Raw genomic sequence first — 22286 nt, 5'->3', positions numbered from 1 at the left:
GAGGGTAGTGAGGGTCCGGATCTCCACGGGGGAGATCGTTCCAGAGGGCCAGAGCAGCCACAGAGAAGGCCCTCCCCCGAGGAGTTGCCAGCCAACATTGGCCGGCAGATGGAATTTGGAGGAGGCCTAATCTGTGGGATTTGATAGGTCTTTGGGAGGTGACTGGCAGGAGGCGGTCTCTCAAGTACCCAGGTCCGATACCATGTAGGGCTTTAAAAGTAACGACTAGCACCTTGAAGCGTGTCTGGAGACCAATGGGCAGCCAGTGCAGCTCGCGGAGGATAGGTGTAACATGGGTGTACTGAGGTGCATCCACAATCGCTCGCGCGGCTGCGTTCTGGACAAGCTGAAGTCTTCGAACACTGTTCAAGGGCAGCCCCATGTAGAGCGCATTACAGTAGTCCAGTCTTGAGGTGATGAGGGCATGAGTGACTATTCGAAGGGCCTCCCGGTCCAGGTAGGGCCGCAATTGGTGCACCAGGCGAATCTGGGCAAAAGTCCCCCTGGTCACAGCCGACAAATGATGTTCTAAAGTCAGCTGCGGATCCAGGAGGACTCCCAAATTGCGGGCCCTCCCTGAGGGGCGTATAATTTTCGCATTTTGCCGCTCTTATTGCATTCACTGAATTGCGCCCAGCCGCCTTGTTTAGGATAACCCGCTCCCTCCTGAAAGGGAGGGACGCGGATGAACCTTTGCAAGGTAGAGCTGAGGAATTTGTCCAGTATTTAACGGATAAAGTCGCTTGGATTCGGACAGACCTGGACTCCAATTGCACGGTACCAGCCGAGGTACCGGGGGAAGGTCTTGAGCGAAGTTTACGGAATGAGTTTCAACTTGTCGTGCCTGAGGAAGTGGACAAGGCCATGGGAGCAGTGAGCGCCTCCACTTGTATATTGGACCCGTGCCCTTTCGACCAGCAGGGAGGTGACACGTGGCTGGATCCAGATGATAATTAACACCTCTCTCCGGGTGGGATCCTTCCTGCTCCTCCTAAAGGATGCGGTGGTGAGACCCCTCCTGAAGAAACCGTCTCTGGACCCAGCCATCTTGAGTAACTATCGTCCGGTCTCCAACCTCCCCTTTGTAGGGAAGGTTGTCGAGAAAGTGGTGGCCTCTCAACTCCGACAGTCCTTGGATGAAACCAATTATCTGGATTCCTTTCAGTCTGGTTTCAGGCCTGGCTACAGCATGGAAACTGCTTTGGTCGCGCTGATCGATGATCTCTGGCGAGCCAGGGATAGGGGTCAGTCCTCTATCCTAGTGCTCCTTGACCTCTCAGCGGCCTTTGATACCATCGACCAAGGTATCCTTCTGCGACGGTTGCGAGAGGTGGGAGTGGGAGGCACCGTTCTTCGGTGGTTCTCCTACCTCTCAGACAGGTCGCAGTCGGTGTTGGTCGGAGGGCAGAGGTCGACCCCTAGGCCCCTCAATTATGGGGTGCCGCAGGGTTCGGTCCTGTCCCCCCTCCTATTTAACATCTACAGGAAGCTGCTGGGTGAGATCATACGGCGGCACAGGATTAAATACCACTAATACGTGGACGATACACAATTGTATCTGTCCGCCCCGTGCCAACTCAGTGAAGCGGTAGAAGTGATGTGCCAGTGCCTGGAGGCTGTTAGGGTCTGGATGGGAACGAACAAGCTTGCACTCAATCCCGACAAGACTGAATGGCTATTGATGTTTCCTCCCAAAGATTGGTTAATTACTCCATCTCTCAGTCTGGGGGGTGAAATTATATGCCCCTCAGAGAGGGTTCGCAATTTAGGAGTCCTCCTGGACCCATAGCTGACTTTAGATCACCATTTGTTGGCTGTGACCAGGGGGGTCTTTGCCCAGGTTCGCCTGGTGCACCAATTGCGACCCTACCTGGATCGGGAGGCACTTCAGATAGTCACTCACGTCCTCGTTACCTCAAGACTGGATTACTGTAATGCGCTCTACATGGGGTTGCCCTTGAAAAGAGTTCGAAGACTTCAGCTAGTCCAGAATGCAGCCGCGCGAGCGATTTTGGGTGCACCTAGGTACACCCACGTTATACCTATCCTCCGCGAGCTGCACTGGCTGCCCATTAGTCTCCGGACTCGCTTCAAGGTGCTAGTTATTACTTATAAAGCCCTGTATGGCATCGGACCTGGGTACCTGAGAGACCGCCTCCTGCCAGTCACCTCCCAAAGACCGATTCGATCACACAGGCTCGGCCTTCTCCGGGTTCCATCTGTCAGCCAATGTCGGCTGGCAACCCCCCGGGGGAGAGCCTTCTCTGTTGCTGCTCCGGCCCTCTGGAACGAGCTCCCCATGGAGATCCGGACCCTTACTACCCTCCTGGCCTTCCTTTTAGCCCACCTTACCATAAAGCTACCAAGTCCTGGCTGTTCCGGCAGGCTGGGGGCTGTTGAAGTATCCAGCCCCGCTTCATTTGTGACTGTTGTGTATTTTAATATTGTTTGTATTGTCTTATTTATCCCCTCCCCCGTTTCATTGTGAGCCGCCCGGAGTCCTTCGGGAGTGGGCGGCATACAAAACCAATAAACGAAACAAAACAAAACGGAGGTCTTCTAGTCCAACCCCCTGCTCAAGGAGGAGACCCTAGCCTATACTATTTCAGTCAGGTGACTGTCCAGTCTTTAAACCAGTACACATTCATCAAGGCAAGCCCCAAATCAAGAATGGCTGAACTTAGAACGCCGTTGCATTTTAAAACGCTCATATATTTTCTTTTACTTTTTTAAAAAAAAAAAACAACCCTAATACATTTCGTCAAAATACTGGCATTTCCAGCGGATTTATTTATTTATCAGCTTTAATTTTTTTAGTGAGCAATAATATAGGGTCGTGATTTCACAGTAGAGTTAATGCTGCAAGAGAATCTCGGAGGCGCCACCGGAGAGTCGGCTGTGTGCCGCGTGTCTCCGGGTGGGGAGGGGACCGAAATCCATTCCTTGGGAAGTGATTTTGGATACTAAAGACATTTGAACACCCAATAAAGCTTGTCCTTCGCTTCAGAGAGGCGTCTTAAGGCTGAGCAGAGTGAGAGATGTAGGACAAATCCTATAAAAGCAGCCCCCCTCCCCAAATTATCTAAACATACGTAAGGGATAAAATTACATTTGTACAAAAATAGATATTTAACTTTATTGACAATTAGATCTTTTGCTCACCTTCTCATTTAAATTTTTCTTTTTATCACCTCCTTCAGCTACGAGCTCCGGATAGCGAAGGCGGCCTCGCTTTCCCTAAACATTTCCGTCGGGAATCGCTGAAGCCCCCAGCTCGCCCACCCACTTCTCCCCACTCCGGCATCTGAAAATAGATGCGTTTCCTTCCCTCTGCTCGGGTTACAACAGTTGGAGGGTGGAGGGGAGGCAGAGGCCTCGCTTTCACAAAGCAAGTAAAACAGGAAGGGAAAAAGAAGACGAGATTGGGAAAAAGAAGAGCAGAAAGTTCACCCCAAAGGCGGGGGTAAGAGTATGCATATGTGAAGGGGGATATTTATACAGTGTATATATCTACACTACATACATGTATACACACACGCATCGCGCCACCTCAAGTTGTAGGAGCCCCCTCCAACTCCCCCTCCCGGAAAATCCCGGAGGGAAAGACTGCAGTCCCCCAGGGACGCCCCACCCCCTCTGACTCCGCTGTTTGCCTGCATTGCCCTTCTGCTTCCGGGGGGGGGGGCACACATATCTGCCACAAGCTGTACGAGTGGCTCCTTTGCAGGCTGCCTCCCGAAGTTTACTCTCCCTTTCCCTCTCCAAGCAAAGGGGCCTCCCGAGTCTGGGCGAGCCCCACGCCCTCCCCCAATGGGCAGGTAACAAACGGGGGGCGGGGGAAGCGCCGAGGGGGCGCCTGAGCCACTCGCTGCAAGCTGACTGGGCTCTCCCGGGTGGAGGGGGCTGGGAGCTGTGTTTCCTCCCCCCGAAATTGGAAACGGAGCCCTCGACGGATAAGGCCGGAAGGCGAGCAGAGCCCGGTCGGAGCAAAATCCGCCGCTTCCCCGCCAGCAGCCAAAGCGCAGAGCCGGGCTCAGCCGGCGGCGTGCGAAGAAATAGGGACTCCGTTCCGTCCAAGCGAGCCAAATCCCTTTTCTCCGCGCCCGTCGTTGACCTGAACTCGGTCGGGAAACGGGCGTCCCTGCCGGCCCCTCCCTCCGCCAGCTCGCCAAGCTCCACGCACCCCGCGGCGCTTTTGGTACACGCATCGGCCTGGCTCAGGGTGGGAGGGGCTCAGTCTTTAGCTGCCCCCCCCCCCGGGCTGCCCTGGCAGGGCGGAGAAGCCCAGGCTTCTCCACCCAGCAAAGAGCCCCGAGAAGCAGCAGCGCTTGGGAAGGGGCAGGGGAGCCCCAAGAGGGAGGGAGGGGCCCGGAGCCCCTTTCCCTGCCCAGGCAGCCGCTCCCACGTGGCGCCTCCTGCAAGAGGGCGACTGGCAGGGGAGCCTTCCACAGGGCTGCCCCTTCTTCCCCGCCTGCACCCAGCCCAGCCTTGGGGGCCCTTCAGCCCACCCAAAGACTTTTGTTTCTGAATTCTGCAAGAAACCCCCAGGGGCCCTCCCCTGATTGGCCCTTAGGGCAATCCCCCCCCCAGGCCCCATGGGTCCAGGCTGACACCCACCCACTCCCAAGGGCCAGGCTGAACTAGGACTCCTGTGCTGTATTTTGGAAAGGAGCACCAGGGCTAGACTGCTCCTGCACAAGGAAGCTCCACCCAAGCAGCCTTTATATCAGCAGCCCTAGCCTGAAGAGGACTTCTGGGCTGAATCCAACGCCCCCCCACCCCAAACTCCAAGGGCCCTCAGTCGCATTTGGACTGCTGTCAGGTTTGGGTGTTGGGAGATGGGAGGCGCAGGGCGAAGGAATGGCAGCCCCCGAGGCACTGAAGGGGGGAAAGTGCCTGAACCTGCCCGGATGAAGCAGCTTTAGTTTTTTTGGGGTGAACTGAAAGGAGAGACAAACTTTAATTTCCCCCCACTGGGGAATGTGCCTCACTACACAGGTCCCTCTTCTAAGCAGAGCAGGGACTCCTGCAGAGGCCACAGGCCTCCTCCTTGTCAATTCCGGCCTCTTGTCAGTGGCAGCCAGTTCTGCTTGGGCATAAGATGTGGGGCTTCAGCCAGGGCAGACTCTGCCTTGGCACCAAATCTGAGCCGCCACCACCCTTTTGCCCCACGTCTCTGACACTGGAAGTCAACCAGGGCACTCTCTGCCCCCTGGCGCTGGTGCTCATGAAGCAACGGGCCAGGAAAGCCCGATGCCACCAATACCCAGCGCCATCCAAATTGCAGAGCTTCTGTGAGCCCCCAATCCCTCTTCCTCCCAACAAAAAGGCAAGGTCTCTTGGCCCAGACCCTGCCAGGTGGCTCAGCCTGCCGTCTGCCAGCAAAGACACTCTGCCCAACTTGCTTGCCCGCATAAGCCAGCAGGGGCAGCTGAAGGGCAGCGAAACCCACCTGGCAGCCCTGCCCACCTCTGGCTTGAGGAGACAGCCTTGCTCAATCTCATGCCCAGGAAGTGCCACCTCTGGAGGTCTACAGGTGCAGCTGGCCACCCTCCTAGCCTCTCCTGTGCCCACCAGCGCAATCCCTTCTTCTTAAGTAAAGGGGGCTTTACAGAGTCCTGAAATCCTTCCGGAGGAGTTGGAGTAAATTCACCATCTTGCACCTGGGGAGGGGGGGCACTAAAGCCAAGGTGGGGGAGGGCCCCAAGTGCAAGCAGGCCGTGGTTGCTATCCGAGCCATTCTCCCATCTGCAAAAGCCATTTGTCCTCAGACGCAAGTGGTTTGCGGAAGCAGCAAAAGGGCCAAGCCAGCCACACCAACGTTCCCAGGTGTGGGGCGTGAGGGATGGATAGAGCAGGCAGCATCCCTTGCATGGTGAGGGGGGGGGGAGGTGGCAGCAGGACGGGTCTCAGATCGGAGGTCCCGGTGGGTGGCCGCAGCCCCCTGGGCTGAGGAAAGCAGCTGGCCTGGCCCAGCGTCCTTTTAAGTCATCTGGTGGGGAGCTTCCAGCATCTCCATCAGGAAGGTGTCGATGGGCGTGTCCCCTATGAGTTTGAAGAAGAAGAGGTGCTCCAAACACTTCAGGCCGATCGACCGGAGGGCGGGGAGGCGAAGCAGCAGCTTGGCGAACCTAGAATAAAACAGACTCTGTCCATCCATGAGTTCAAAAAGCGACTTTTCAACTGCCTCCCACAAAGTCAGCCTCCCTTCACACACGGATCCTGGAAGAAGGCCAGGTGGCCCCCTTCTCCTCTGGGGGTTAATGTTCCTTTGCTTCATTTTATTGCTGGCTTTTAAACATTAAAATCAGCAGCACTTGGCCCCTCGGCTACCGTTTTTCAATTGAGTTGCCCATCTGGCCAGAGTGGGCTGAAAGGGAAGATCTGGTTGAGCCCCAGTCCTGGTTTTAGCCTGTGGAATGATCCAGAATGCCCAGTAAGCCACAATGTGGTTGGTTGTGTTGTGGCCCACCAGCGAAGCTGCTGGCAGACTTTACCAGTGAGGAAGTTGGGGAGGAACATGGGCCGGTCCTGGAGTCTGGGGAAGGTTCTGATGAGGGCTCTGTGTTGGAGGAAGAGATGAGGCCAGGGCTGTCTGACAGTTATCAGCTTCGGTCGGAGATCAGTGGGGCAGAAGAACAGCTGGAGCCTGTTCCCAGTATGCGCATGTGCAGAGCTGCCAGGAGAAGGGAACAGCTAAGGAACAAGGGCCGACTCAGGACCAAAGCCACAGGTGGACGGTTAATGGCCCCTCCCAGAGGAAATAAAGAGGAGCGAAAGGGGAGGGGAGTTTGCAGGAGACAATTAGTTCAATTCATTCGGGTGAAGATCTGTTCCTGACTTCTTGCAAAGTAATTACTGCTATAGCATGGAGTTTGGAAGATATCGGCCTGGCAGCTCTCCAAGCCTGATAAGGTCTGTGGTTGTAAATTCACCCTTGAAAGACTGTTTGCTGGGACTTTGCTGGATGTGAATGTGAAGAATTCACATTAGCTGAATAAAAAGGGGTTTTGTCCGGGACAAGGAGCCCGCATTGTGATTTTTTGAAGCCTCGGTCAGAACAGGTTGGTTGGTTGGTTGGCTTGGGCTTCTGTGTGTCCACAGACCTTCTGTTTGTGAACCTGGTGCCTGGCTTAGCACGTGGCCCAAGTCCAGAAGACGTGCTTGGCTTCATGTCTATCGGCTGAATTCAGTGTTAGCAGGCGGCCCTTGAATGACCATGCATGTGCAAAAGACCGTCTGCAGGGCGCACAAGATGTGCTCTTCCCCGAAAACCCTGGCCAAACGTTTGGCCTCCAGTTTCCAGATCTCAGTGCTGCTTCCTTTGATTCAGGAAATGCCACAACAGACACACAAGCGCGCGCGCACACACACACACACACACACACACACACACAGAATCTAGGCTCCAACCGGCTGCATCCGCATTCAAGCAGCCCTCTGATGTTCTCCGTCCCTCCTGCCCCATTGCTCTTCCCTTCAGGCCTTGCATGAAGGGTCTGGGGGCCTCCCCAGAGTGCCTCAAAGGACTGAGGGCTGTTGGACTCTTGGCTGGAGAGGGCTGCTTCCTGAACTGGCATTGCCTTCAGAGGCTGAGCTGGCAAGTACGGCGGGTGGCTGGGAGCCCGGCCAGGAAAATCCAGATCAAACCCTGCCAGTCTCTTCCCTCCCCGCTTCTAGCCCAAACGCTTCACAGTTAAACTAAAACAGATGGCCGATGTGCAGAAAGGTTTTAACTATGAAATAACCAGATGATTTTAAGAATCATTTGGCTGAAGGATAAGAGGAAGAGGGGGGAGGGAAGGATGTTTCAGGAGTGGGCCAGGAGCGGTAGCTGCGCCAATGTTCACGTCCCCACAGGGTTGCCAGGGAAGAGCAGGGCGGAGAGGCCTGGGTTAGCTTGGCTGCCTTCCTTTGGCCCCCATCACTGGCATGGGGGGCATCTAGCAAGGAAAGAGGAGCAGCCATCCGCAGTCACACACACACCCGTCCCGTCCCCTACAGCAAACGCCTCCCCTCTGTTTTAGTTAAGGGGAAACTGTCCTCTTTGTGGCACAGAAGGCCCAGAGGTTCTCCAGGGAGGAGACTGACCCTCTGCTGGGGGGGGGGGATTTTCCCTTCTCTGGCTGTGCCCAGGGCTCTTCCCTCCCCAGCCACGAGATCCGTAGAGAAGCTGAGGCCCCCAGTCAGGCTCCTGCTCACCAGGGGGCTCCAAATGCTGACCTCTCGGCCAGCGGAGTCAACCTAACGCTCAGCAGCAACAGCCTCCCCCTTGGGAAGCCGCCAGCCTGGAGAACAGTGATGGGATCCTGGCCCCGGTCCAGCCTTGTTTGCTAATTACCATGAGGTTAATCGGATTCCATCAGGCAGAGGAAATGGGAGGGGATGAATTCTGGTTAAAAAAAGAGACCACCCAGATGAAAGATGAAGGCCTTGCAAGATTCAGGAAATTCCCCCGGGCATCCTGGGTTGATCCTGGAGGTGGGCCAGAAGGAGACCCCGGAGGAATTGGGGAAGCAAGTGGTGGCTGTTCTGCTTATTTAGCACCCGGCTCTCTCGCTTTTGAGAAGGGCGTTCAAAGGGCGCCGCCAGTGGCAAGAGGCTCACTCACCTGCCTGGCTGCTCAGGGTACTTCTGTTTGCAGTAGGCCTCCAGTGAGGCGTAGACCTTTTCCCGCAGCGCCTCGACCTCAGCGGGGTTGGAGAGGCCCTTTGAGTCTGCAAGAGGAGGAGGGAAGGAAAGGCTCAAAGGCCGTCCAAGGCCTCTCCCAGGGGAGCCCCGGATGTCTAGCGGTGGGCACTGCAGTTGCAAGGACCGACTCTGCCTCTTGAGATCACAGCAGCCCCGGCGGGCGCCCAGGACCAACTGGATGCTGCCCATGAGGGTTTTGTGAGTTGGAACCTGACCTGGAAGCCCAGCTGGGATGGCCTGAGAGAAGATGCAGAGGACCTCGGTGGAGCCTGGTTCCCTTCCCTCATAACCTGAGAAATCTGGTTCCTCTCTCAGAGGCTTTATTTGATCTCCTGCAAAGAGCTTCTTCCCAAAGGCCCCCCAGGAGGACTTTCCCCGAAAGCTTCAGGGGGCCCAAGGAGCTGCCTGCCCACCTGGGCCTTCCCCAGCTCTCCTGCCTCCATGACCTGTTTTTGGAAAGTCCCCCCTGGCCTTAATGTGCTGCAACAGCCCCTCTTCCTCGAAGTGCCCGGAGGCTTCCTCTCCCTGGGGCTCCCTGGGGCTCTGGAGCCAGGAGAGGCTGCCGAGGAGAGCCCCACCCCTCGGCCCTCAGCAACGTCTTCCCTGAGCCCCTGAACAGAAGCGGCCTTCAGAAGTGCTTGGGAGCTTCATCCCTTTCAGGAAGAGGCTGGACGTGGCAAGCAGCCCCAGAGTCAGGCTGCCCTACAAGGCAGAGCTGGTGGGGGAAGAAGGCACTTCCTTACCTCGCAGAGGCTGGGGGGCCAGGAGGGATCAGAGCCTGGAATGGCTTGGATTGGGTGGGTCTTGAATGACCGGCGATTCTCACTTAACCACCACAATGGGGAGTGACGGGATTTGGTTTGGTTTGGTTTATTGGATTTATATTAACAGTAATCAATAATTTATTTTCTTTTGTTCAGGCCAGGCTGGCTTGCTGGAAAAGCCAACTTTTTAGGGCGCGTCGGAAGGACCGGAGGTTGGGGATTATATGAAGCTCCGGGGGCAGCTCATTCCAGAGGGAAGGCGCTCCCACAGAGAAGGCTCTCCCCCTGGGAGTCACTAGCCGACACTGTCTGGCCGACGGCACCCTGAGGAAGCCAACTCTGTGGGATCGCACTGGACAGTGGGAGGCAGAGGTGGGTTCCTACCAGTTCGCACCTATTCGGTAGAACCGGTTCGTCAAATCTACCGAACCGGTTAGAAGCGGTTCCACCAGTGGACCCGGAAAGCAGGCCACACCTACAGAAGAGGTTCCAACATCTTTTGAAACCCACCACTGGTCCTTGGATATGATTATTCTGCACTATCATGCTCATATTTATAAAACTCAGTGCCTCTGTGAAAGGTAAGGATGACTACTGCGTTTGTGGTGCAATCAGAACATTGCGTGTGTTGAAGTTGTTTTAACGCAAACCAAAGATGCCTTTTAAAAAACAAGTTTACATCATATTCTTATGCAGGCCAGTGCTGTGTGTGTGGTAATTTAAGGTGGTTCTGACAAGTGTCGTCGGCATCTTCATATCCGGTCACATGGGGGGCAAGCCACTCCCATCCGGTCACATGGGCAGCAAGCCACTCCCACAAAGGAGGCCACACCCACAGAGTAGGTTTGAACAATTTTTGAAACCCACCACTGGTGAGAGGCTACCGGTGGCAGTAGGTGGTCTCGCAGGTATCCTGGGCCTAAGCCATGGAGTGCTTTAAAGGTACCTTTAAATTAGTACCTTGAATCGCACCCGGAAGACAACTGGCAACCAGTGCAGACCGCCTAAAAGGGGTGTAACATGGGAGCACCTAGGTGTCATTAGACATCAGAGGATGTCCCGTTTAACGACACCAATTTTTCATGGCAATGCCAGTTCCAACTGTGAGTGGTCCAGTGGCCTAGAGGTGGAGCTCTTCCCTCACAATCGGGAGGCTGTGAGTTCAATCCTAGGTAGAGGCAGATATTTCTCTCTCTGGGCACAATGAGAATATATCTGCTGAATATAACTCCACATTGGTGACAGGAAGGGAATCCGGCCAGTAAACACTCAGCTCCATTCAGTTGCCCAGGCTCCACTCCGCAAGGGATTATGGGGTTGTTAAAAGATGATGAATGCCACCCCAACTGTGCACCTTGAAAACCACCTGCCTTTGGAAATAACTGCTTCGATCTCCTTATTCACTGATGCTCGTTTTCCCCCCAGCCAAAGAGTTGGGACAAGGAAAGCCGGATGCTGCCGTCAGACTCCACAGGCCTGCAAAGCTCTCCAAGGACGAGCTTCGCATTGGGTGAAGGGCCGATTGCCAAAGGGGGCGTGGGGGTGTTTTCCTCCCCCTCCCCCCCTTTCCTTCCTGGTGCAGGAGAGAGGTACCTGGGTTGAAGAGGACGATCGCTCGCAGGCAGCCCAGCTCTGTCTTGTCCATCTGCATGTCTCTCATCTTCGAGACGAGTTCAGTCAGTACCCTGCAGGGCCCCAGCCACGAGAAGAGAGGAGCTGGCATTACGTTGGCCTTGTCTTGACCCCAATGGCATTTCCCTGCCCCTTTTGCACAATCTCTGGGACCCCCGAGGGCTGTTCGTGGTCCCCTTCCTCACCGCAAAGGCCACGGCTGCATCCCGGGCACAAGAGGGGAGCAGGCAAGGCCGTGCGTGCCCCCTCCACCAGCTGCTGCCCCTCACCTGTCAAAGATGGCACCGACTCCTGCGCTGTGGGCACTGTTCCTGTGGACGTGGAGACCTGTGGCCAGGAGGATCCCATCTTTGACCGCGATGGATCGGTGGGAGAAGGAGGCGATCAGCAACTCGTTCCAACCTGGGGGGAAGCAAAGGGGGGAGAAGTCAGCCAGAGCCCTGCAGGGCAGAGGGGGTGGTCATTACACCCCAGAGCTTCTTTTCAGGAGGAAATCAATATATCTGGGCAGAATAAAATCGAATAACAAGCCAGTCTCTCCATGAGATCCAATAGTGGGATAAAGAATTAAAAGCAAATGCTTAAATAGTTAAAATATTGGAAGGTTTGGGAGACCCCAGCCTTTCCCACAGTGGAAACAGGCTCTCATCTGAAAGGGCCCCAGCAAACCTGAGTTTATTCCCACCCAGCCACCCTGCATCCAAGCAGAGTTCTTTCCCAAGGCATTTCAGGGTGGGTCCATCCTCACTAAGGGGGCTTTTGGGCAACAGGAGCTTTGGAAGCAGCAGCCAAGGGAGGGAAAGTCTACAGAAGGCTGTGGATCTGCATACCTGAGGAGCCTCAGCTTGCCTAGTTTAACAGATTAACAGATTCCGAGAGTTGGAAGGGACCTTGTAGATTAGTCCAAACCCTTCCCCCCAAGTAGGCAACCCTACACCAGATCTGTCATATGGCAGCTCAGTCTCTTCTCAAAAGCCTCCAGAGATGAAGCTTTCACAACTTCTGAAGGCAACTTCTGTTCCATGGGTGGATTGCTCTCACTGTCAAAAATGTCTCCTTATTTCCAGGTTGAATCTCTCCTTATTCAGTTTCATTATTCCTTATCTGGCCTTCAGGTGCTTTGGAGAATAGCTTGACACCACCACCCCCTCCTTCCTCTCTGTGGCAGTCCCTCAAATATTGGAAAATGCTCTCATGTCTTCCCTGGTCCTTCTCTTCGCTAGACTAGCCATGCCCAGTTCCTGCAACCGTTGATCAAATGTTTGAGCCTCCAGTCCCCTCATCATCCTGGTTGCTCTTCTCTGCACTCTTTCCAGAGTCCCAACCTCTTTTTTATAGTGTGAGCAAAACTGGATGGAGTATTCTAGGCCTGGTCTTACTAAGGCGTTATAGAGCGGAGTTAGTACCTCCCTTAATCTTGATTGTATCCCTGTTAATGCAATTTAGAATTGCATTGGCTTTTTAGGCCACCGCTGGCTCCTATTTAGCTGGTTGTCCACTAAGACTCCAGGATCCCTCTCACAGTCACTGCTATTAAGCCTGGTTTCACCCAGTCTCTATATGTATCCTTTTGGTTTTTCTTACCTAAGTGTAGGACTTTACTTGTCTGTACATTGAATTTCATTTTGTTAGATAGAGTTATGCAAACAGCAATTCTGGCTGTGTGGATGCTGTAATTCCCAGCCCAGACAGCAGTCACAACTGTGAGAAACATCAGGCAGGCAGAAGCCAAGCTGAGGGGGCTCAGGCCTGCTTTCCAGGTCACCCCAACTCTGACCTGCAGCTTCCCCACTCGGCTGTCCTACCTTCCTGCCGGCCCCTCTTCCAGCTCTTTTAAACTTGCCACAGCGGTTTTTTCCTTACATTTGGAGTCTAAAGGAAGTCGCTGGATGTGGGTCCTTCACTCTCCGCCCCAGATATGTGTGCAGAGGAAATAAACAGCCCTTTGAGAGCAATAAACAACTTTCGGACAAGCTGGTGTGGTTGCAGCCTGCAAGTATTGGAACGCTCCAAATTATTCCAGAGGTGTAAAGTGGGACCTGCCTGCCAAGAGGAAGCGGTTGGGAAGTTCGGCCAGCAACTCCTCCGAGCCGCTTGAGGGTCCTCGGCCATAAGGCGCCTTGGAAGGCTGCTCAGGCTTCCCACATTCCCAGATGGAAGGGACTCTGCCTAAGGTGAAGCTCTGCAGGTAAGAGCTGAATAGTCCTCTCGTCCTCCTCCCTGTCTTCCTTGCTAGTATTAACTACAATCAAGCCATCAATCAGAATAGACCCGGAAGGGACCCTGGAGGTCTTCTAGTCTAACTCCCTGTACCATTTCAGACAAGTGACGCTCCAGTCTCTTCTTAAAAACCTCCAGTGATGGAACACCCACAACTTCCGGTGGCAATCCGTTCCCCTGGTTAATTGTCCTCACTATCAGGAAGTTTCTCCTTCATCCCAGTTTGCTTCTCTCTTTGATTACTTTCCATCCATTGCTTCTTGTCCTCTGGTGCCTCTGGTGCTTTGGAGAGTAGGTTGACCCCTCCCTCTTCTTTTTGGCAGCCCCTCCAATACTGGAAGATTGCTATCATCTCACCCTTAATCCTTCTTTTCTCTAGGCTGGCCAAACCCAAAACCTGCAGCCGTTCTTCCTACGTTTTAGTCTCCAGGCCTTTGATCATCTTAGTTGCTCTTCTTTGCACTTTTCCCAAAGTCTCAACATTGTTTTTGCAACGTGGTGACCAAAACTGGATGGATTGTTGCAGGTGTGGCCTTACTAAGGATTTATAAAGCGGTACTAACACTTCACATGATTTTGATCCTCTGCCTCTGTTTCTATGCCAACCAAGGACCATATTAGCTTTTTTGGCTGCTGCCTCGGACGGCTGGCTCATGTTTAAGTGATCGTCCACTAGGACTTCAAGGTCCCACTCTGGAAGGAAGGAAAGGCCATATATATGTTTACTGCAAGTGTGACCTCAGAGTCAAAAGTCATTGAAAAGTCAGGCAGCATACAGAGATGGTGTAGGGTCTCCTGCTTGGGCGGGAGGTTGGAATAGATGACCTACAAGTCCCTTCCAATTCTGTTACTCTGTAGAATCTGTACTAATGCAGAGCCTGAATGCTTCCTCAGCTGCCCTGACCATTGAGCACCGTCCCCCATGTTGGGCTGCTTGGCTCCGCGTTCTCAGCTTTGCTGGAGCTCCAGGCTGACTGGCTACTCACCAGCTCGGAGCAGGATCACCTGGTCGTCCAGTGGGAGCTCCGAGAAATGGGGAATCCGCTTGGCCCACTCCACCAGGGTGAAGAGCTGCTTGTCTGCTGCTTGGCAGATGTTGGTGACCGGGTCATTGGGCTGCCGAGAGAAGAGACCCCGCAATGGGCGTCAGAGGGCCAAGGCCCTGCCACTCTCACCACCACCCCGCAGGAGCCCTCCACCCTCTCCTGCAATCTCTTTTGCCCCTGAAGTAGAAGGGGGAGGTTTCAACACCTGGATTCTGCGAAGGGGCTGGCCTTCTCCTAATCCTTGGCTGCTGCTGCTGCTTTTGGGCTATGGGGGCATCTATCCCCCCCCCCCCCCCCGCAAGGGCCCTGGGAGGGGTGAGATGTCCACGAGACAGTTCCTGCCAGCCCTTTCTCTGCCCTTTCTCACACCCTGATCCTTTCAGCTCTGGCAAGGGCATTAAGGAAAGTCATCCCACATCCAGCCTGGCCTCACACGGGCGGGAGCAATGGAGGCTCTGGAGGAGGGGAGGCAGGAGTCCAGAGCTGACGCAGCCGCCTCCCTCAGTGCCATTCCCATGTGCCAAGAGGCTTGGGGGCTGCTGGGGGGCAAGTCTGCGTCTGAGGGGCTGGGGGACAGGGAGGAGGCAGCAAAGCAAGAAGGGAAGTGGAGTGTGTGTGAGAAGGATGTGCAGCTCTGACAGAAGAATGTCTCTACCTCACAAACACCCCTTTGGTGGATTGAAGGCCAACAGGAGATCTTCAGTGGGCAAATTCACAAGGCCCATGGCTCCAGACCCCCTCAGTTCCTCCTCTTCCTATCAGTGGCCCCTGAGCAAAGAGGGCCACGTAGGGAGCAGTAAATCCCACTTCTCTGCCCTTCCTCTGCCCATTCCTCAGCCGGAGAGTCTCCCAAAGCCCCCTGCAAGAAAGCCCCCCCCCCCACCTTAGCTAACCAGGAAAGCCAAGACGCCCAAGGCCAGGCTCTTCAGCCAGGGAGCCCAGACCAGGCCCAGACAAAGAGGCAATGCTGTCAGAGGGGGGGGGGGAGCCAAGAGAACTCCCAACCTGCCAATAGGCCTCTACCCAACCTGGGGGTCTCCAGCTGCATCCTTCTTGCGCCTTGTCCTCTAGGGCAGAGGTCTTCAAACTTAGCAACTTTAAGACTAGTGGACTTCAACTCCCAGAATTCTCCAGCCAGCCCTAGGGGTGACACCCACAACCTGTGGGCAGCTGGGCATAGTGCTCAGCCTGGGATGCTCCTCGATCAAGCCGTGCCTGAGGAAGAGGCGTGGGCTCAGAGACCCTAGAGCAGGGGTCCCCAATCTTGGCAATTTTAAGACTTGTGGAGTTCAACTCCCAGAATTCTCTAGCCAGCTCTGAGCCCAGTGCCCCTTGCCCTTGGCTCCAGCCAACTCTACCAGGCCAGAGACCCACAGCTCTGGAGTCATTTGGGAAGACCCCCCCGATGCCCCCAGCAAGCCTCGAGCCCAGGAAGCCTCATCACAAGGCGGCTGCTCAGGGGAAGCGAGCCTTTCTCCTGGGACTACAAAATCCAGGACAGCCCCGGGGTAGCAACCTCCCTGCGTGCAAAGGACCGTCCCAGATTCCCTTCTCAGCTCACGCCTCTTCCTCAGGCACGGCTTGACCGGAGAGCATCCCAGGCTGAGCACCATGCCCAGCTGCCCACAGGTTGTGGGTGCCACCCCAGGGGCTTTCCTCCCAGCCAGGCAGATGCCTGAATCTGGCGAGGGGCCGCCTCCAAGGAGAAGCCGGCCTTCATTTGGTGCTGCTTCCTCTGCCCCGCTGGCCTTGCCCATCTCCTCAGGCAACCAGGGGGAAGCAGCCGCTTTCTGTGCCTTGCCAAGAGTCCTGGCTGGCCCAGCAAAGGCAGAGGCAGGCTGGCAATGGGCCAGGCTCCCTTTGGCAGCATTGGCAGAGAACCTGTCGATGGCAGAAAGCACTTCCTACCCTACAATTCTCACCCCAGAGAAACAATCAGGAGGAGAAATTGGGGAGATTCTGCTGAATTCTCAGGGATGGGGTTGCTGGGGGGGGGGGCAGGCAAGGCTGCTGGGTGAACAGCCCTTCTAGCATGTCTTGGGTGGTCCCAGCCTCCCTCTGTCCACTCTCTCGCTTCCTGGCTTCCTGCCCTCCAGACAGGGCAAACTGCCCCACCTGCAGTGCTACTGATGCTCCTGGGATGGTGGGGCTCCTGCCCCAGAGACTCTGCAGGGTCACTCAGGCCCTGGAGAAAGCTGGACTAGGCACCTCCGGGTTTGCTGCCCATGACTTTGAGTGGGTTGTGGGAAGTCTGTTTGTGTTTCCTGGAGACCCTGGAAGCTCATTCTCAAACTATAAAGTAGTTTAATTCTAACGACCCTCTAAAAGGATGCTAAGGACCAGCTGTCTGCAAGGAATATAAATCCTTCCATTCTCCACCATCCCGTCAGAGCTGAAGAAGCTTCTTGGATGAGAAGCAAAAAGTCTTCAAAAGAAAAAACAAGAAAGTTGCCTCACTCTCAAACGTTCCTCTTCTCCGATGGGGCTGGAAGAAAAATGGCTGAACCATCCGGGATCCCTCCATCCCACCCAAAAAGGCAAGGAAGAGGAGAGCTACGGCTACCCAAGGCCTTGTGGGATGACATCTTTTCCAGCAAGAGCCAAGAGCTCCTGCCGGTGGGCCTTGACGGAGGCCACAGGCCACTCACTTACCGAATTAGGAGCCAGGCCCATGTTGGCTTCGATGTAGGTCTCCGTCTTGGGCTCCACCGCCAGTTCAGCTTCTAGGATCTTCTCCACCGGCATGTCCTCATTCGCGTTGCTGGTGGATTCCACCTCGTTTTCGTTGCGGTCCTTGCCTCTCTGCCGCTCCTCCTGGACAGCTGGAAGGGTCAGGAAAGGGGGGAGGGGTCAGTCTGACAGCTTTGGGTGCCGAAAGCTTTCACAGCAGGGAGCCTGGAAATGAGACGGGCCACTCAGGGTCTATGGGTGTGGAAAGCAACGCACGGTACTGGTAGTCCTCATTTAGTGACACCACTGGGATCGGCAACTCAGCCGATCAGCAGCTGGCAAGTAAAAACACAGCTGCTGTGATCATGATCTTCCTTTCCTTCATTCAGCTTTATAGACTTGCAAAGGTCGTAAATGGGAGGACTGGATCAGTTCTGGAAGCCACAAAAGTTATTTTTTTAATCCGTATGGTAACCACAAGTGGTTGCTGAATGAAGCAGTCACTAAACAAGGACTACCTGGTCTCTTCTTTTTGTTTGGGGGAGAAGGGATGGAAAGGGATAAAAACGATTATTTGGTGCTTTAGGGTTTCAGGGAAATCGCAGCCTTAAAAACCTTTTTCCAGCCCAAACTGAGCTAATTTCCCCTGAGTTGGTTTCAAGTGGGGCCTTGACCCACCCCAAGGCTTGAATTGCCCATTTCACCCAGAAGCTCCCTCAGCTGGGCTGGAAACCCCTTGTGGCCCTCAGGCAGGACATAAAGACAAAAGGGGACCCCCCCCAAACCCGAGAACCGCCCTCCCATTTTGCAGAATGGCATGGAGTCACCCAGGGGCAGGACCTGCCTCCACTGAGTGAAGGCCCCGTTGGCCTGCAGGGGTTCTGGGCTTCGGGGAGCCCTGATGCTGTCCAGCGTGTTGGACAGCCCAGCAGGCCTGGACTGCTTTGACCCTGCAGGGACTCAGCCCCAGGACAACCCCCCCCCCCTGAGAGCGATTCAGAGCATCATGAAGCTGTGGTGTCTTTCCGTTCGGAATGGGTGGGTTTTCTCCTGATGGTGGAGGGGATGCTCACCAACCATCTGGACACAGGGAAGGCGGAAGCACCGGGTAGGAGGGCTGCCCTGGCTGAGCCCCTGCTTTTGGGCTGTCACTTTAGCTCATTAAGATATACAGTCACAGGCCAAACACACTGAAGCTCCACAATGCATTACACAGCAGCCAATAAAACCTCTTCAGCCATACGCTCGACTGGACACAAGCGGGGAAGCCCTTCGCTCCAGGGGTTTCTAATTGCCACGGCCATGATGCAAATTTTGCCCACTGTGCAACTCTAAAGACTTGCTGAACTTGGTGGTTTAGTTGCTAGCTGAGTCTGAGCGGCTCTCCTTAGAGGGGCGATTAACTAACCCACCAGGCGCCTTCCTTCCAAGGAGACCCGGTCCCTTCCAGGCTTGGCCAATGGCTCCCCACGAGATCACAGGAGAGCTACTTCCAGCTAGACACACACAGATGCGGCAGAAAGGCAACTGGCTTCCCAGGAAACCTAAAGCAAAGCACCGTTCGTGGCTTCACCCTCTGCCACCCTGACTCTGCCCCCTCCCCAAACTGCAGTTGATTTAGGGTGGACTTGACTAAACTTGGTTCCTTTGTGCCAAGACACTTACTGAAGGCTCTTTGGGCATTCCTCTCCTGGCATTTGCCGGCATAGCCAGAACCTGGCACTGGATGGCAGACTGACCTTCTGGTGAGAAATGGGATAGAATTTTCCCTTCCCGGAATTGCTCCGTTTCTTTCAAGGGTCAGCAGGGAAGGGCTTGGCGGGGGTTGACCCGGCTTCGGCCCTTGGCTCAGGCAGGGCCAATGTGCCATGGGGCTGCTCTGCTGCACTTAGCCAGCCCTGCAGTCCACATAGGCAAAAGGAGGCCAAACGCCCCTCTGGGACAGAGGACCAGAGCCCTCCGTGCCCACCCATGGGGAGGGCATCCCCAGCCCTCAGAGGCCAGCGCTTGAGAGGTTGTGGGGGTGGGGAGGTAAGAGGTCCCAACCTGAAGGATGCCCAGAAATTTATTCTGCTGCAGGGAAGCCCAGAGCAAGACTGTAAAATCTCTTCTTTGGCTTTGCTGGGCTTGTATGAAAGTCTCCATCTCCCTAAAGCCAACTGCAAAGTCCCAACGGCCACTTTCAGGGTGAAAAGGCAGCACTTTCCCCTCCTTCTCTTTTCAGCCACCATCCGACAAAGAAAAACATCAACTTGCTCTCTCTGATTGCTGCAGGGCCCGGCACAGAATTGGCCAAGCTTTGCAGCAACCGAAGTTTGCTGCCCCCTCTTGCATTGCAGCCAGTGGGGGTTTTTGGTACCCCCCATTCCTTGGTGGCCCTTCTGCCCCCCCCCTAAGTGGCCCACTGTTTCCTTTGTGGGACCTCCGTGCATGACACTCACTGCTGAGACACAAAGAAGACACAAAGCCCAGCCCAGAACATCACACCTGCCCTCGTCTTTGAGGAAATGCTGCCAGGGAGGCTGCTGCCAATGGGTCACCCGGTGGCCAGCCTGCCCATCACAACCACCCTTGCCACACGCAGCCCCACCCGGACGCCAAGTCAGAAAGCTTCAGCAGAAATGGAGAGGAGGGGAGGCGCCCACCACCTCTCCTCACCACCGCTGAAACGCTGAGCTTCCCTGCCTTTGCTGGTGGAGGCTTTGGTTAAGGCCAGGCCCACAGAACACCCGCTTGCCTGTTTATTCTCAAGAACTGCAGGCCCACACCTGTCCGATTAACGGTGCGAATGCGACCCTGGCTAATGCGCCACTTCCCAAATCCTCGGGGCTGCCCCAGAACGGGTCACATAAAAGGACCTGCGAAGGACTGACTGTTGCGGCCCCTCAGGCATCGCAAGGCAGAGTTTGGAAAGTGCCAAGGGCCCCTTTGGCCGAGAATCCTCCCACTCCAGACGCCTGTTGCATAAGCAAGGCAAGCGCTGCCTTCCAAGGGAAGAAACGGTTCAGAAACGCAGATCCTGAGCCACAGATGCCCACCTTCCTCAGCCTGCTGCCTTGAGCCCCTTCGACCATCTTGAGGGCCTTAAAAGCTTGCCTGGTGCGCTGTGGAACTGGCCCTGCAAGAGAGCCACACTCCAGCCCACCACGAGCCACAGAACCTGCCGCATCCCTTCCCCGGGCAGAGCAGTCTGCCCCGAGGGCCTGCCTCTTCTTTCGCCCTGCAGCCCCTCTGGGATTTGGCCTCCGTGCAGGGAGTCTCTCTGGCCTGAACCTCTTTCTGTTCCTTTCCTTTCCTGGCCAGAGAAGCTGCCCCTGCAGAGGGAGGAGGACCCGGCCGGTTCTGGGAGGACTCAGCCTCTCCAGGTAACCCTCTGGGGGCCCCAAGAGATGTTTGCTGCTTAACAGCTGGTCTAGTAAGATTGAAATGGGAGTACCTGGTTGCTCCTGCCTTCCAGGGAGTCTTGTGGGTCGGGATGGATGGTGCTCCATCCCTGCAATAGAGTAGAGATTGGGAAATGAAAGATCATTAGAAGAGAGGCAGCCGCCACCGCGGTGCATGTTTCAGTCATTCAATTGCAGCTGCTCTTGACTGTGGCAGCAGCAGCAGCAGCACCCAAAGACCTCCCTTTTCCCAGACTGAAGGGGAGGGGGCTGGGGGGGGGATGTTTCTGGCCCAAAGTTTTAAGGTCTCCTTCTTCCTTTCCCCTCTCAGATGAAATCTTTGGGGCCAAAGGGCAAGCAGTCTGCACAAGCCCCCTTTCTGTCTCTCTGTCCCATCTACAGGCAGGACTTAGCTGGGGGAGGGGGGGAAGTGGGAGGGGGCTCCTTGTTTCCTAAGCTGCTAGAACATTAATGATCCTGTAATCCCTTGCAATGGGTTGGAGGCTGGGCAACTGAATGGAGCAGAGTGTTTACTGGCCGGATGCCCTTCCTGTTGCCAATGCGGAGTTATATTCAGCAGATATATTCTCATCGTGCCCAGAAAGAAAAATAGCTGCCTCTACCTAGGATCGAACTCACAGCCTCCTGATTGGGAGGCGAGAGCTCCATCTTTAGGCACCCCTCTCCTAAGCTGCTAGAAAACTCAGGGAGGGAAATGCAGAGAAGCCACCATGGGTCATGTCTTCCCATCAGAGCAGGAGCAGCAACAGCCACGTCCCTCCCGGTTTCTCTGCCTTCCTCTACACGCTGATCTTCAGCCCTGGTGGGGCAGGGGCTAAAGTGAAGCATTACAGTCTGACTCTGCCCACTGCCAGGAGTTCGATTCTGACCGGCTGGTGTTCTGGGGGTCTGACAGCCTTCCGTCTTTCTGAGGTTGGCAAAATGAGGACCCAGATTGTTGGGGCCAAGATGTTGACTTTGTAAACCTCTTAGAGAGGGCTGTGAAGCACTGTGGAGTGGTATGTAAGTGCTACTGTCATTGCTACCTTCCTTCCTCCCAGTGGTTAGAAGGTAGTATTGCAAGCTGACTCTGCCCACTGCCAGTAGTTCGATCCTGACCAACTGGCTCAAGGTTGACTCAGCCTTCCAACTTTCCTAGGTGGGTAAAATGAGGACCCAGATTGTTGGGGACAAGAGGCTGACCCTGTAAACTGCTTAGAGAGGGCTGTAAAAGCACTATGAAGTGGTATATAAGCCTAACGACTATGGCTATTTTGTTCCCTGGTGAATCTTTCTGGGAGCCTGCTGGGCTGAAGAGAGGTTGCAAACACATTCAAGGAATGCTGGTGGTTTCTGGGCTCTCTTAGGATGGGGCCAGGGAAGGGGCTAAGGGTCTCTGGCCATGGCCCCCTATCCTTCCCAAGCTAAAAGGAGACCTCCCAGGGAAAATGAGGTGGGCATCTGGGCACTCTGTCCTAGTTTGAGATCGAATAAAACTCTTTTCTCCAGGAGAGGAGAGGGGCCAGTTTCGGCCCAGCCAAAGGAAGGAACAGGGCAGATGGGTGCCCTTTGTCAGCCCTGCCTCAGCTTGGACTCCAAAGTGTCCCCCCTCCCATCAGGTTCCTCGGGTTTATGGCGGATTGGCACAGAAAGAGCCACCCGGAGCATAGCAGCTTTGAGGTGGCATCTGCCAGCCTTCACATCTGGCAGGAGACCTCTGACCCCACCCCAAGAGTGCGGCTTATGGCACAAAGAGCACCCCGCCCCACATCCCATCCCATAATTTCTTCTCATGGGGCAAAGCATGCCACAGATCACGCCAAGCTCATTCTTAGAACATGAACGCTTTCTTATTTCTGTACACCGGGTGGGTGTATCTT

The 22286-nt window shown here is 55.1% G+C and overlaps 1 protein-coding gene across 2 annotated transcripts in view; it reads right to left on the bottom strand.

Annotated features, from left to right (window-relative positions):
- Window positions 1–2734: 2734 nt before the first annotated feature.
- Window positions 2735–22286, bottom strand: part of RXRA (retinoid X receptor alpha) — a 98141-nt gene continuing 78589 nt past the window's right edge. The window contains exons 5-11 of one of the 2 annotated variants that reach the window (XM_014066701.2): window positions 20460–20516; window positions 17006–17175; window positions 14294–14423; window positions 11357–11489; window positions 11049–11140; window positions 8612–8717; window positions 2735–6131 (exon numbers count right to left, since the gene is read on the bottom strand). In XM_014066701.2, coding sequence (XP_013922176.1) covers window positions 5984–6131; window positions 8612–8717; window positions 11049–11140; window positions 11357–11489; window positions 14294–14423; window positions 17006–17175; window positions 20460–20516 — 836 coding nt within the window. In that variant the 3' untranslated portion in view covers window positions 2735–5983. The remainder of the gene's footprint in view (window positions 6132–8611; window positions 8718–11048; window positions 11141–11356; window positions 11490–14293; window positions 14424–17005; window positions 17176–20459; window positions 20517–22286) is intronic. The other variant, XM_014066702.2, reaches the window with a different exon arrangement.

Source organism: Thamnophis sirtalis, unplaced genomic scaffold (assembly GCF_051295495.1).
Source record: "Thamnophis sirtalis isolate CommonGarterSnake01/CBP01778 unplaced genomic scaffold, rThaSir2_p1.2 scaffold_2, whole genome shotgun sequence".
In the NCBI taxonomy this organism is placed as follows: Eukaryota; Metazoa; Chordata; class Lepidosauria; order Squamata; family Natricidae; genus Thamnophis; species Thamnophis sirtalis.
Note: the sequence above shows the minus strand (reverse complement) of the source record. Positions and strands in the feature narration are given on the sequence as shown.